Source organism: Manis pentadactyla, chromosome 7 (assembly GCF_030020395.1).
Source record: "Manis pentadactyla isolate mManPen7 chromosome 7, mManPen7.hap1, whole genome shotgun sequence".
Classification (NCBI taxonomy): domain Eukaryota; kingdom Metazoa; phylum Chordata; class Mammalia; order Pholidota; family Manidae; genus Manis; species Manis pentadactyla.
Genome location: NC_080025.1, coordinates 134,646,693 through 134,663,106, shown reverse-complemented (window position 1 = coordinate 134,663,106; position 16,414 = coordinate 134,646,693). Strand labels below are relative to the sequence as shown.

General features: G+C 36.1%; 2 protein-coding genes across 4 annotated transcripts in view; both read right to left on the bottom strand.

The window, feature by feature from the left end:
- Nucleotides 1–16,414, bottom strand: part of TRIM24 (tripartite motif containing 24) — a 125,338-nt gene that overhangs the window by 60,771 nt on the left and 48,153 nt on the right. The gene's annotated exons all lie outside the window — the stretch shown is intronic.
- LOC118922572 (vitamin K-dependent protein S-like) lies at nucleotides 1,314–3,619 on the bottom strand. Its single transcript, XM_036905477.2, is given in 2 exon segments — nucleotides 1,314–2,465; nucleotides 2,467–3,619. Coding segments are annotated over 2 exon segments (2,016 nt in total). The 5' UTR covers nucleotides 3,540–3,619; the 3' UTR covers nucleotides 1,314–1,522.

The window sequence follows — 16,414 nt, the reverse complement described above, 5'->3', positions numbered from 1 at the left end:
GTTCTTCATGTAATTGTAGATTAATGATAATAAAATGAATTAAGAAAAAAAGAAAACAGGAGAAAATCTTAAGGACCCAGGACTTGTTGAAGAGTTCTTAGACATATATCAAAAAGACAATCCATAAATGAAAAATACGGATTAATTTGATTTCATCAAAACTAAAAACTTCTGCTCTGGCTGGCTGAAGATGTTGGAATAGGAGATCACTGTGATATCCTCCTCCCTCACACACCAAGGAAGCAACTACATTGGATACAACTAACTGAGAGCAACTTGAAGACTGCAGAACAGACTGTCTACAAAAGAACAGACTGTCAAGCAAAGAAGACCACACTGAGAAGGATAAATGGGCAGAGCCTAAATCAATCTGAATCCAAGCCCTTCCCCCATCCCAGAAGTGGGAGGGAGAGGAACAGAGTACAGAGGGGATAAACACTCAGAAACTTGTCACACTCTGGTCTTGGGGATCTGCTTCAGAAAGACCCCACTGCATTGGGCTTTGAAGATTAATAGGACTGAACACTAGAGAGTTGGAGTGCTGTGGTGGGCTGAGTCTCCAGTCACTTTTGGAGGACTGTCAAGCTCTGTTGATCCCTCTGAGACCCAACACAGAGGTAGCAGAAACACAGGCCAGAGGTAGATAGTTTGAAAGATTTGTGGGCCTTGGGAAATGTGCAGAGGGGCAGGGATTTGAAGGTCTCTCTGGAGGAGAAAGGGCAGGTCTACAACACTTTTCCAGCCCTCCCTAGCCCCACTGGCCAGACACTTGCAGGAGCCATCTATGAAACTCTCCAACTAACCTGCTGACTCAGCCCCAGCATTCCCTCAAAGACCCACCCCACTTAACATGCTCAGCTCAGAAGTAGTTGGCCACTGTTGACAGACAAGCACAGGGCATCCCTGCCCATTATGCATCCCAGCAAAAATGCCAGACATCGCACAAAGGGCACAGAGGCTACCAGTAGGTATCCACCACTCCTGGCAGACAGACAGAAATATGGGTCCCACCCATAGCCAAACAAAAGCAGCCATGGCTTAGCCAAAACAGAGAACTGGGCTCCACAGAGCAGGGGGGTTTGTGCTTCTGGGCACCTGGGATGCCTACTACATAAAGCCACAACTTGTAAGACCAGAAGGCATACCTGATCTATCTAATACAAAGGAAGAAACACAGAACCAAGACAAAATGAGGAGTCAGAGGAGAATGTTCCAAACAAAAGAACAAAGTTCAAACAAAATTAACACTAGAAAAAGTACTAAATGAAGTGGAGATAAGCAATCTTCCTTATAAAGAATTCAAAGTAATGGTCTTTTTTTTTTTAGGTAATGATTTTTTAATATGATTCATATCATAAGAGAATCTTGTTTTCTGAAAAAAGGCATTTTTAAAATTCCAGGAAGGTGAAAGTACCACAAAATAGTCAAAGTCTGCACATTACAGATATAACCCTTCAGCTATTGAAACAGAACTATATAATTACACACAGGAGAAAAGGTATTATTAGCAGAGAAAAATTCCTTAATAATCGTTTGTGTTTTTCCAGATCGATGGACATGAGTGAGCTCTAATATCATTATGTTTAGAAATGGCTTCATCCAGATCCAACTGTACACTGTTAATGTTCACTTCCATACAGCCATTATAAAAGGCATTCACTGGTGTGGCACTGAATGGAACATCTGGAAGCCCACCCAGGTAAGTGGTCACTGTTCCTTTCATTGCTTTGTCCAAGATGGCAAGCTGTCTTTGAAGGTCTTCTGAGTAGACAGTATGTTTTTCAAATGGAGTCAAGAGCTCCAGATTGTTTCTGCTGACTTTGAATTCCAGGTGGAATTGCTGATCTGTACACAGATATACGGCCTCTATCCGAGATATTACCATATTTTCAACAGATACCAGGATATCCTGAAGATTTTGTGAGACAGAGTCCACCAGGGACAAGGCAAAGGGCACTGTGCTACTGGAAACCAAGGCAAACAGAACCCCGGTGCCTGCAGATGGGCAGATATCCATGGACACATTTACTTGCCAACCCTCAGTATTGGATACATTATAGTAATCTATGCCAAACTGAGCAACTCTGGAACCAGGATAGTAGGAACCCTTTTCCACAGTGACAAGACAATGCTTATTTTGCTTTTCTTGAATGATTTCCTGTACTCCTGAAGCTCCTTGATTCATCAAATTCCAGCCTTGTATACATCCATCTAGACGAGGGTTAATCGGTCTAATGAGTGCATTCTCCACTTTCGAAGGAAATCCTGCAAAATATACTTTGGTTTCTAGAAATCCATTTGTAGGCTTAAAAAGGCTTCCAGGTTTATTTATGTTCATTATAGCTTCTTTAGCTATTTTTACACTAATACTCTGTTCTAATTCTTACACAGAGACCGTATTCCATAGACCATCATTAATAACTTTTCCTCCAGTTGTGATTTTGGTTGTATATTCATTCTTCAATCTTTCCATTACGAAGTGCAATTAGAAACCAAGATGAGTGATCAAGAGATTCTGCATACAGGATAACACCTTCTGAATCATATGTCCGGAAATCAAATTCAGCTGAAAATCTGGTGATTTCCAGCAAACGAAATTTTAAATATAAAACAACCCCTACAAACTGCTCTGCCAAGTAAAGTAATTCAAAATTTTTGTCAAGGTTCAAGGGAAGGCACACTGGAACAGCCTCACAACTCTTCTGATCTTGTGCAAGTTTGAATCCTTTCTTCCCATCACAATAACATGAGTAACCTCCAGGGTAATTGACACACAGCTGAGAACATATGTTCTCAGAGCATTCATCCACATCTTCACAAGACTTTGAAATGGAATTGTATCTGTAGCCTTCAGCACACACACATTCATAGTTTCCTGGGATGTTCTTGCATACAGCTGTGCCACAAATGCTTGGCTTTGTGAGGCATTCATCCACATCTTTGCAGTCCTTTTTATTTGAAAGCATAGAATAACCACTTTTGCAAGAACAGTGGTAACTTCCAGGTATATTATCACAAATCTGGCTGCAACCTCCATTTACATTTGAGGGGTCTTTGCATTCATTTATATCAAATTCACACTTCTGCCCTTGCCAACCCAGTTTACAAAGGCAAGTGAACTTAGCTTGGCCATCTTTGCAGCTCATATACCCTTCTTCATTGCATGGCAGAGGTTTACACTGGTCTGGAATGGCATTGACACAGCTCCTTAGGTCAGGGTAAGTATTAGTTGACAGACGTGCAGCAGTGAATAATCCAGCTCGGTGAGAGCCCAGACACCCTAAGTATTTTGGATTAAAATATTCTGTTTCAAGGTTATTCTCAAAGATCTCCCTGGCTTCTTCTTTACTGCATAGTTCTTCAATGCATTCTCTTTCAAGATTACCCTCTTTGGTTTCTTCAAACATGGAATTTGCACGACGTTTCCTAACTAGGACTTGTGAAGCATGTTGCTTTGCCAAAAAGTTTGCCTCTGAGACGGGAAGCACTAGGGTGAGGCACGCCAGCAGCGCCCCGCAGCGCCCACCCAAGACCCTCATCCCCAAGTGGGCAGAGTTGCGGGCGGGACCATGGTGTGGTGCGCAGGGAACCTGAGCCCGGGTGCTGCTGCCTGAGGACTACGGCGCAGCGGCCCTGCCAGCAAGCACGTGCCTGTGGAAGGGCTGGAGCGGGGCAGAGGGGACCGCCCGCTCTGAGCCCCCAGCCCGAGGAGTGATAACGGGGACATTTCCTGGAAGCTTTCCAGAGCCGGGGGCAGGGCTCTGGGAGAGATCAGAGGCCTAGTAAACACTGCGGAGGCATCCTTCCTCCCAAAGTAATGGTCTTAAAGATGATCACTGAACTGGGAAAAATAATTGATAATCTCAGGAAGAACTTCAACATAGACATACAAAATGTAAAAAAGCCATTCAGAGATGAAGAACACAATAACTGAAAAATGCAGTAGAGGAAATGAACAGTAGGCTATAGGAGGCAGAGGAATGGATCAGTGATCTGGAAGACAGGGTAGTAGAAAATAACTAGCTGAGGAAAACACAGAAAAAAATTTTCTAAAAATGAGAAGATGCTAAGAGAGCTGTGCAACAACTTCAAATGAAACACTATTCTCACAACTGGGGTCCCAGAAGGAGAAGAAAGAGACAAAGTGGTAGAAAGTTTATGTGAAGAACTAATAGCTGAAAACTTCCTCAATCTGAGGAAGGAAATATATACCCAGGTCCTGGAAGCACAGAGAGCTCCTAACAAGATGAACCCAGGGAGGTCCACACCAAGACACACAATAATTATTTAGTATGTACACACATAGTAATTAAAATGGCAATCATTAAAGATAAAGAGAGAGTCTTAAAAGCAGTGACAGAGAGAAAGACAGTTACCTATAAGGGAAACTCCATAAGGCTATCAGCAGATTTCTCAGCAGAAACTTTATAAACCAGAAGGGAGGGAAATGTTCAAAGTGCTGAAAGGGGAAAAAAAAAATCTACAACCAAGAATACTCTACCCAGCAAGGTTATCATTCAGAACTGAAGGAGAGATCTGGAGTTTTCCAAATAAACAAAGATTAAAAGAATTAATCACCATTAAATCAGCCTTACAGGGTATGTTAAAGGAACGTCTTTATATGGAAATATTCTTAAACCTAAATATTTTTTACCAGTGAAAATAAATCTATAGTAAATGTAGTAGACCAACCACAAATCAAGTATGAACTTCAAAAAACAAAACCAGTAAAATCAACTACACACAAAATTAGCCAAGGGATACACAAAATAAAAAGATGTAGATTATGATGACATCATATACATAAAAGGTAGAGGAGTAAGAATTAAAAGGTAGTACTTTTAGAATGTATTTGAAATTAAGCAACCATCAACTTTATAGACTGTTTATAGTAACCACAAACCTAAAGCCTATAACAGAAACAACAAACAGAAAGGAATCCAAACATGACACTAAATAACACAAGGGAAGACAGCAAGAGAGGAAGAAAGAACAGAGAAGAACTACATAAACAACCAGAAAACAATGAACAAAATGGCAGTAAATACAATAATTACTTTAAATGTACTAAATGCACCAATCAAAAGATATAGGATGGCTGAATGGATAAAGAAACACAACCCATCTATATGCTGCCTACAAAAGACTCATTTCAGACCTAGAGACACATATAGACTGAAGTGAAGGAATGGAAAAGGATATTCCACACAAATAGGAGAGAAAAGCAGGAGTGGAATACTTATATCAGACAAAACAGATTTCAAAACAAAGAAAGTAACAAGTGACAAAAGACATTACATACTGACAAAGGGATCATCCAACAAGAGGCTATAGCAATTATAAATATCTATGTACCCAACACAGGAGCACCTAAATACATAAAGCAAATACTAACAGACATAAAGGGAGAAATGGAAAAAAACACAATAATACTAAGGTGACTTTTATACTTCACTTACATCAATGCATACATCATATAGACAGAAAACAAATAAGGCAACAGTGGTGCTGAAGGACACATTAGACCAGATGGGCTTCACAGATATATATAGACCATTCCACCCAAAGGAAAGAGAATACACATTCTTCAAGTGCACATAGAACACTCTCTAGAACAGATCACATATTAGGACACAAAATAAGTCTCAATAAATTTAAAAAGACTGAAATTATATCAAGTATCTTTTCAGACCACAGTGATATGAAACTAGAAATCAATTACAAAAAAAAACTGGAAAAAAACCAAACATGTAGAGGCTAAGCCACATGCTTCTAAATAATCAATGGATCAGTGAATAGAGCAAAGAAGAAATCTAACAATAAATGGAGACAAAACAAACACAATGGTTCAAAATATGTGGGATGTAGCAAAGGTAGTTCTAAGAGGGAAGTTTATAGCAATACAGGCCTACCTCAAGAAACAAGAACAATCAATCTCAAATAAACAATTTAACCTTACAATTAAAGGAGCTAGAAAAAGAAGAACAAAGCCCAAAGTTAGTAGAAGGAGAGACATAATAAAGATCAGAGCAGAAATAAAACAAACAGAAACTAGGAAAACAATAGAAAAAAAAGTATCAATAAAGATAAACAAAATAGAAAAACCCTTAGCCACATTTATCAAGAAAAAAAGACAGGAAACAAACAAAATCAGAAATACAAAAGAAGTTACAACAAATGCCACAGAATTTTAAAGAATTATAACAGAATTCTACAAAAAATTATACACCAAAAAATAGGACAACCTAGAAGAAATGGATAAAGTCCTAGAAACATACAATCTTAGAAGGCTGACCCAAAAAGAAATGGAATCTGAACAGACCAATCATTAGTAATGAAATAGAACTGGTAATCAAATAACCCAAAAACTGAAGAAACTAAAGGCCATGCCCAGACGGCTTCATGAATGAACTGTACCAAACACTTAAAGAAGAGTTAATGCCTAGACTTCTTAAAGTATTCCAAAAAATCGAGGAGGGAATACTACAAACTCATTCTATGAGGCCAGCATACTCTTAATACTAAAACCGAAGACAATACAAAAAAAAAAGGAAGAAAAAGAAAATTACAGACCAGTAGTCCCAACAAACATAAATGCAAAAATCCTCAACAAAATATTAGCAAACTCAATTCAAATATGTATCAAAGGATTGTTCATCACAACTAAGAGGGATTTATTCCAGGCATGCAAATATGATGTAATATCCATGAATCAATCAATGTGATATACCACATTAACTAAAGGAAGGGTAAAAACCATATTATCATCTCAATAGATGCCAAAAAAGCATTTGACAAAATTCAACATCCATTCATGCCAAAAACTCTCAAACAAAGTTGAGTCATAAAAGGGTACATATCTCAACATAATAAAGGCAATATACAACAAACTCACAGCTCACATCATTCTCCACAGTGAAAAGCTGAAAGCTTTTCCTCTAAGATCAGGAACAAGACAAGGATGTCCACTCTCACCACTTTTATTCAACATAGTACTGGAAGTCCTAGCCACAAAAATCAGACAAGAAGGGAAAAAAACCAGGAAGCATACAGATTCGTGAGGATGAAGTAAAACTCACTATTTACAGATGATATGATACTATATACAGAAAACCCTAAAGACTTCACCAACAAAACTACTAGAATAAATGGATTCAGTGAAGTTTCAGGACACAAAATCATATGCAGAAATCCATTCCATTTCTACACACTAATAATGAACTAGCAGAAAGACAAATCATGGAAAAAATTCCATCTGCAATTGCATCAAAAAGAGTAAAATACTTAGGAATAAACCAAACCAAGGAGGTGAAAGACCAGTAATCTGAAAACTATTTAGACATTGAAGAAAGAAATTTAAGACACAAATAAATGGAAATCTATCCCATGGTCATGGATAGGAAGACTAAATATTGCCAAAATGGCCATTCTGCCCAAAGTAATTTGCAACTTCATTGTAATCCCCATAAGATAATAATGTCATTTTTCATAGAACTAGAGCAAATAATTCTAAAATTTATGTGGAATCACCAAAGACCCTGAATAACCAAAGCAATCTTGAGAAAAAAGAACAAAGCTAGGGGTATCATGTTCCCAGATTTCAAGCCACAGTAATTAAAGAGTATGTCACTGGCACAAGGATACATGGATCAGTAGAACAGAATGAGAGCCCAGAAATAAACCCATGCCTATGTGGTCAATTAATATATTACAAAGGAGGCAAGAATACACAATGGGGAAAAGACAGTCTCTTCAATAAATGGTATTGTGAAGTTACACACAAGAGAATAAAACTGGATCATTGTCTAACACCATACACAAAAGTAAACTCGAAATGGATTAAAGACCTAAATGTAACAAGACATGAAATCATAAAACTCTTAGAAGAAAACATAGAATCTCTTGAATATCACTATGAGTATTCTTTTTCCACCTATGTCTTGTTGGGCAAGGAAAACAAAAGCAAAAATAAACAAGTGAGACTACATCAAACAAAAAAGCTTCTGCATATCAACAAAACCAGAAGGTAACCTACTGGATGGGAGAATATATTTACAAATGAAATAGCCAATAACTGGAGAATATCCTAAATATATATATAAAGAATTCATACAACTCAACACCATAAAACAAAACAAGTAACCCAATTAAAAAATGGGCAGAAGACCTGAATAGATTATTTTTTCAAGGACATACAGATGGCCAACAGGCACATGAAAAGTTGCTCAGCACCACTAATTATCAGGGAAATGCAAATCAAAACCACAATGAGATATCACCCTACACCAGTAAGAATGGCCACTATCCAAAGACAAGAAATAACAAGTGCTGACGAGGATATGGAGAAAAGGGAAACCATCCTACTCTGCTGGTGGGAATATAAATTTGTTTAGCCACTGTGGAAAGCGGTATGAAGGTCCTCAAAAAACTAAAAATAGAAATACTATACAAGCCAGTAATTCCACTTCTGGGAATATACCCAAAGAAAACAACACTTCTGATTCAAAAAGTTATATGCACTCCTATGTTTATTGTTACATTATTTACAATAGTCAAGATGAGGAAGCAACCAAAGTGTCCATCAATTAATGAATGGATAATGAAGATGTGGTACACATACACATGGAATTTTATTCAGCCATAAGAAAGAAGGAAATATTGCCATTTGTGACAACATGGATAGACCTAGAGGGTATTATGCTAAGTGAAGTAAGTCAGGCAGAGAAAGAAAAATACCATATAATTTTACTTATATACGTGGGATCTAACAAAACAAATGAACACAGCAGGAATACTCATGGACATTGGTAAGAGTCTGGTAGTTACGATGGAAGAGGTTGGGGTAGGTGGGTAAAATAGGTAAAGGGAATAAAGAGGCACAAAAATCTCAATTATAAATAAATTAGTCATGGGGATGAAAATATAGTATAGAGAATAAAGTAAAGAGAATAATACTGTAATATATTTCTATGTTGACAGATAATAGCTATGCTAGTTGGGGTGAGCATTTAATAATATAGATAACTGTCATATCACTATGCTGTATACTTGAAACAAGTATTATATATCAAATATACTTCAATTAAAAAAAGAAAAACCTTTTGCCCTCCAAAAGATCTATGAAGAGAATGAAAAAACAAGCTACACATTGGGAGCAAGTACTTGCAGACCACAGATCTGACAAAGAATTCATATGTATATATAAAAAGAACTCTCAAAACTCAGTAAAAAAAAACAAAAAACAAAAAATGGGTGAAGACATGAAGACATTTCACTGATGAGGATATATACCCATGGCAAGTAAGCACACAATAAGATGTTCCACATTGATAGCCATCAGGTAAATGAAAATTAAGATCATGATGAGACACAAGTATATAGCTATAAAAACAGCTAAAACAAAAAGTAGCAACAATACAAATTATGGTGAATTTGGAGAAATTGGATCTCTCATATGTTCCCAGTAGGATGCAAAATGGTAGAGCCACCCTGTAACAGTCTAGCAGTTTGTTAAAAATTAAACATTTATCAGAGGTATCAGTAATCTCACTCCTAGGCATCCCAGAGAAATAAACTTTAGTCTGCATAAAAGTCTGAACACAAATGTCTTAATTCAGTGTTATTAATAATAGCCCAAACTTAAAAAAAACCCAAATCTCCTTAAATAAATTAATGGTTAAATAAACTATGATACATCCATACCATGAAATAGTCAGCAACAGAAGGAACTATTGACATGTATAACAAATTTTATGGGTGTCATTCTGAGTGGGGAAAAAAAGCAATTCTAAAAGGTCACTTAAGAATGATTCCATTTACCCAACATTTTCAAAATGACAAGATTATAGAGACAGGAAACAGATTATGCTTTGCCTGAAATTAAGAATGATAAGGGTAGGTATGACTATAAAGGGATAAATGAGGCAGAGTTTTGGTAGGGATGAAACAGTTTTCTATATCTTGATTGTGATGGTGGTTATATGAATCTATACATGTGATAAAGTGGCACAGAACTATATGCGCTATGTACTAATGTTAATTTCCTGGTTTTGATACTGTATTCTAGTTATGTTAAGATGAAATCATTGGGAAACATTGGGTACATTGGATCTCTATGTAACTTCCCATGATTCCATTATTACTTCAAAATAAAAAGTTGAAAAAAAAAAAGACCTAAATGGACTAACATTTAGTGCTCTCCTTATATGCACTGCTTTATCTTCATACCAACACAAAACTATGGACAGCGGCTATATCAAGAAAGGAGGAAAGCAGTAGCAACTGCCTTCCAATGCTAACCTCAAGCCATCTATCATTCCTGAACCAAACAATTTTCCAGGCCTAAAAGCACATGGAGATGGATGGGTGCAAATGACACCTCAGGCCCAAAGACCTAATGGCTTTTGTCAGAGGTCTCTTCTAGGGTTAGAAGAGAACCTGAAGACTAGTAAACCTCACAGCAACTCTGTTCTGGTGAATTAAGTATTATCTCCATTTTACAAATCAGTAAACTGAGCACCATGCTACTAAATGAAAAATTTGGGATCTGAATCCTGTTTAATGACACATCTTATACATACTCTACATGGAAAGTACTTAAATAAAAAGATACAACTGGGGCCTATCAAATAGACCTAGATCATTCCTCTCTACTGACTGCTCTATAACCCCTAAACAATCTTTCTGAGGCTCTATTTCTTCTTCTGTTTAACAATAGTACATGATGATCACAATGATATACAAAATGGAGGTTACCATGTTGAGAATTTGATGTATTCCAGTTACTGTGCTAAGTATTTCATGCTCCATTAGGACAAATGTGAGGCAAGATTGTTATAAGGGTTTTATGAATAAATGTATGAAATGAACCTAAGACACTGTACTAGCTGGTACCTGGTAAACTTGTACATTAAAATCTGTATCAACCAATTAAAAGAAGGTAACAGTTGACTCCTGAAAGAACAAGCATGACCTCACCTACATGATTTCTCAAAGTATAATCTAATAAAGTTACAAGTGAATTCTGAGTCACAGATATCTTTGCCTAACAAGGAACAATGGGAGTAAATGTAGGTGAATCTCAAATTTGTGTCTCTCCCAAACTTCATTCTCAAGATCAAGATATACCTTATCTATACAAGAAAAACCAGGCACTGCATATTACATAGTAAATACCTGAATGACTGTATGAAGAAAGTGATTCTTTTGACAAGAATCTACATCCTGGGAAACGTGGGAAAACTACCGAAACATAATTCAACTCCCATTTTTGAAAAGGGAAAATTTGAAATCAAAAGGCAAGCAGGAAGTTAACTTTAATTAAAGGAAAATAATACAGCAAATGGACTAGTACAAATGTTATAACTGCTTCTCTTCACTGATACCAAAAAGGATATAGATATGTGCTGAGAACAAGCTAAACAAGGAAATTACCTATTTATTAATCAAGTTGAAACAACTAACACTTCAGCATTTTATTTTTCTGCATTTTAAATGAAAAGGGATGTTGAAGTTCTATGTTCATTATATATCTAAATGTAAGTTTCTGGGTTTGCAAAATGAAATCATGAAACAGATAATTATAAGATTATAAAACAAGACTGATGTTGATTAATGAGAAATCATAAATCATACTTAAAAAAGTAACTTCCAACAGACACATGAAAAGATGCTCCACATCGCATGTCATCAGAGAAATGCAAACTAAAACCACAATGAGATATCACCTCACACCAGTAAGGATTGCCACCATCCAAAAGACAAATACAACAAATGTTGGCGAGGTTGTGGAGAAAGGGGAACCCTCCTACACTGCTAGTGGGAATGCAAATTAGTTCAACCATTGTGGAAAGCAGTATGGAGGTTCCTCAAAATAGAAATACCATTTGACCCTGGAATTCTACTTCTAGGAATTTACCCTAAGAATGCAGCAGCCCAGTTTGAAAAAGACAGATGCACCCCTATGTTTATCACAGCACTATTTACAATAGCCAAGAAATGGAAGCAACCTAAGTGTCCATCAGTAGATGAATGGATAAAGAAGATGTGGTACATATACACAGTGGAATATTATTCAGACATAAGAAGAAAACAAATCCTGCCATTTGCAACAACATGGATGGAGCTAGAGGGTGAAATAAGCCAGGAGGAGAAAGACAAATACCAAATGATTTCACTCATATGTGGAGTATAAGAGCAAAGAAAAACTGAAGGAACAAAACAGCAGCAGAATCACAGAACCCAAGAATGGACTAACAGTTAGGGGGAAAGGGACTGGGGAGGATGGGTGGGAAGGGAGGGATAAGGGAGGGGGCAAAGAAAGGGGGCATTACGATTAGCTTGTCTAATGTGGGAGGGGGCATGGGGAAGACTGTGCAACACATAGAAGACAAGTAGTGATTGTACAGCATCTGACTATGCTGATGGACAGTGACTGTAATGGGGTGTGTGAGGGGGACTTGGTGAAGGGGGGAGCCTAGTAAACATAATGTTCTTTATATAATTGTAGATAAATGATAACAAAATAACAAAATAAAAAAAATAAAAGGTAACTGGACTTAAAATGAACTCACTAGGATCTCATTTTATTCTTTTTTCTATAAATTAAATGTTTATAGCTTTTAGGTTTTGAGACATGAATATCATTTGTTACCTTCTTTTTGTGAAGTTTTACTTTCTAACCCTAAGCATAATGCAGGCTTATGCTTTGACATCAAGTACCAGGAACAGTGAGCAACTTTTTGGCTGCCTACTTCCACAAAAGAGACTAATGTGGATTTAAAGCCTCTTATTATGCACTGTGGATTACAGACACATGTGAGCTGAATAACAAGATCACGAGATGGATCACCAACAGTCAGGCAACTATTCTCTCAACATCTGTGGGAGGAAAAGGAGAGTATCTGTATAATGCAAAACAGTACTCTGTCCATGGTCCTGTCAATACCACTTGATGGCTTGCTACTTAAATATAAATACATGTGTATATAACGAAAGAACCAATTAAATGCAATCTACAAGAAACCAAATTTTAATACATACACAGGTTAAAAAAATGAAAGGATGTATATAGATCACCTTCAAACAACAAGCATATGAAACCAGGACTTTTTAATAACAGAGACAGACTAGACTATAGAATAAGAACTATTATCAGATATGAAGTGGGAACAATATATAATGATAAAAGGATTGATTCCTCACAAAGACATATATCCTAAATGCACATACATTAATTAACAGAGCTTCAAAACATGTAATAGAAAAACTGATAAAGCTGAAAAGATAAATAGACTAATCTACATACCTGAAGTTTCAATTCTCAGTAATCAAAAGCAGTAGACAGAAAATCAGTAAGGATATAAAACTTAACAAAAGAATCAAATAACTTGACCCAACTGATGTTTAAAGAAACTGAGTGTTAACAGAATGCTTATCTCTAAATGTGAATGGAATATTTTCCAAGATATAACATATGCTGAGCAATAAAACAAGTATGAATAAATTAAAAGAGCTAAAAGCACACAAAATATGTGACATGACTGCAAAGAGATAAATTTAGAAATCAGTAACAGACAAAACTAGAAAATCCTCAACTATTTGGAGATTGAACAATTTACTTCAAAATAACCTGGGTGTTAAAGAAGAAGGGTCTAAAAATCAATGATCTAAGCTTCCATGTCAAAAAGCTAGGAAAAGAAGAGCAAATTAATCCCCCCCAAAACAGAAGGAAGGAATTAACAAGGACCAGAAAGGAATAAAAAAGGAATAAAGAAAAAAAAAATCAATGCAACCAAAGCCATTTAGGGGTGGGGATGGGAGTGTAAAGTTAATAAACCTCTAGGCTAGACTGATAACGAAAAGAATACGGCCAAAAGATAAAATAAAAAGAAGCCATTTTTACAGAGTCTATAGATCTTAAAAAGGTATGGGAATATTATGATAAGCTTGACTAAATATGTTGATTCTTTGGAAGGCAAATTATCAAAATCTCAGGAAGAAATAGAAAACCTGAATAGCTCTATATCAATTGAAGATACTGAATTTGTGCTTAAAAAGCTTCGACAAAGAGAAATCTAGACCTAGTAGGCTCTACTGGTGTGAATTCCCTCAAAAATTTAAAGAAGGTAGTATCAATTGTAAACAACTCTTTTAGGAAACAGGGGGAAGAAACATTTCCCATCTCATTTTCTAAGGTCACACTAATGCTCTGAAACCAAAATCAGAGGCAGTCATTACAAAGAAAGAAAGGTATAGAACAATACTGCTCATGAACTAAGATTAACAAAAATCATTAATAAATATAAAAATCAAATACAGAAATACATAAAAAGAGTAATATGTCGTGATTAAGTAGGGTTTATTATGGAAATGCAAGGTTGGTTGAGCACTCAAGTCAAAGTAATGCTCTATATTAACAAATTAAAGGAGAAAGGCCAAATGACCTTTGAAATATTCATCACCCATTCAAGATTTATAAAATGTTATCTTTCAACGTTACTTTAACAAGTTTATTAAAACTTGAAAAACTTTATCAGCCATCAGGGAATACTTCCTTGACTTGATAAAGGCTATGTACGAAAAACCTACACCTAACATTTAATGATGAAATACTGAATGCCTTCTGATGTGACTAAGAAGGTAAGGATGTTCATTCTCACAACTTCTATTCTAAGCTGTTTTATTAGTTACTACAAAAAGGCAACATAAAGAAATAAAGGGCAAACAGGTTGGAAAGGAAGAAATAAACTGTTTATATTTAGTAACATAATCATGTACACAAAAACTCATAAGGTATCTGCCCCCACCCTCAAAGAGCTATATGAAATACTCAGGTATACTTTTAACAAAATGTGTGCATGACCTGTATAGTGAAATAAATCAACAACAAAAAAAATTAAAGACCACTAAATAAAGAAGACTTTAAACATATTCTTGGAATGGAACACCTAATATGGTTAGGATGTTCCTTCTCAGACTGACCTTGAGATTTAGTGCAGTCCCAATTAAAATCCCAGCAGGCTTTTTTGTAGAAACTGATAAAACCTAAAACTTACATAAAAATGCAAAGGATCAAGAATAGCAAAAATAATCTGAAAAATAACAAATTTGGAGGATAAGACTTACTTTAGAGCTACAGCAATTAATACAGGATGGTGTTCATGTAAGGACAGAAATACAAACACTGGAAAAAATAGAGTCCAAAAATGGACATATACATATATAACAAGTATTTAATCATGGTCTCAGAAAGATGGACTGACAGCATATATAATGGGTAAGCATTTTGTAGAAGTGAAGGGCTAAATCCTGCAAATTTTCCAGAATTCATGAACCCCAAGTAGAATAAAAAAAATACTACATCTAGATCCTTAGTTCCCAACAGGGGCGGCACTGCCCACCGGTGGGTGCTGAAATCTGAGGGGGTGTTTTTGGTCCAAGACATATTAAGGGGGCATTGGGAACCAGGCGCTGCCCCCTTGGGCAATGCTCACATGAATGCAATGAAAGGTTTGATTAATAATCTACAGTGAATTTGATCAAAGCCAAGGCAACTATTTCTGCATTCGTGTCAAAACCTGACTTGTACAAACTAAATCTGAGTTGAAGACAATTTTATCAGTTTCCAAATCTTTCTTCAGTGGAAACAAATGATGATGACATTCTGGTTTATAGCCAGCATTTTGAAGCATTTAAAGAAGATTTTACAAATAGATTTCAGGATTTCCTCAACATGATTATTCCAAACTGAGTCCTAGAACCTTCCCTGAACCTACAAATAGCAGAAGTATCACTGCAGGAGGAGTTGATAGAATTGTCAACAAATGAAGAGTTGAAATTGAAATGAAAAAATGGGTATCAAGAATTTTGGCTTCAAAGGAAAATTCCAGTATTATATCCAGACTTATGGGCTGTAGCAAAGAAGTTTTTTGTTGCATTTTCATCATCATATTTAGCCAAAAAAGGATTTAGCATGGCCAGCAATCTATTAACAAAGAAACAAATTGTCAACAGTGAAATGTTGCAATTTAAGATCGCCGATGACAAAAATGACACCAAACATCGAAAAATTAGTGTCATCTCACTAAACTCAACCCTCTCACTAATAAAGATTTCAGTAATTTTTAAGAATAATACATACTTTTTAAATTTAAATTTTAATTATACTTTGAGCAATACATTAATATTGTTAATTTCTTCTAATAAAATAATTTGAAAAAAATCTGTCCTTGTTTTATATATAGTATAGTATAATTCACCTAAGGGGGCTTTATCAAATCACTCTTTGAAAAAGTGGGCACTGAGCGAAAAAAGGCTGGGAACCTATGCTCTAGATCCAACACACTAAAACTGCAGAAACCAAAGACGAAGAGAAAACTCTTTAAAGCAAAGAAAAAATGGTAGATTATCATCA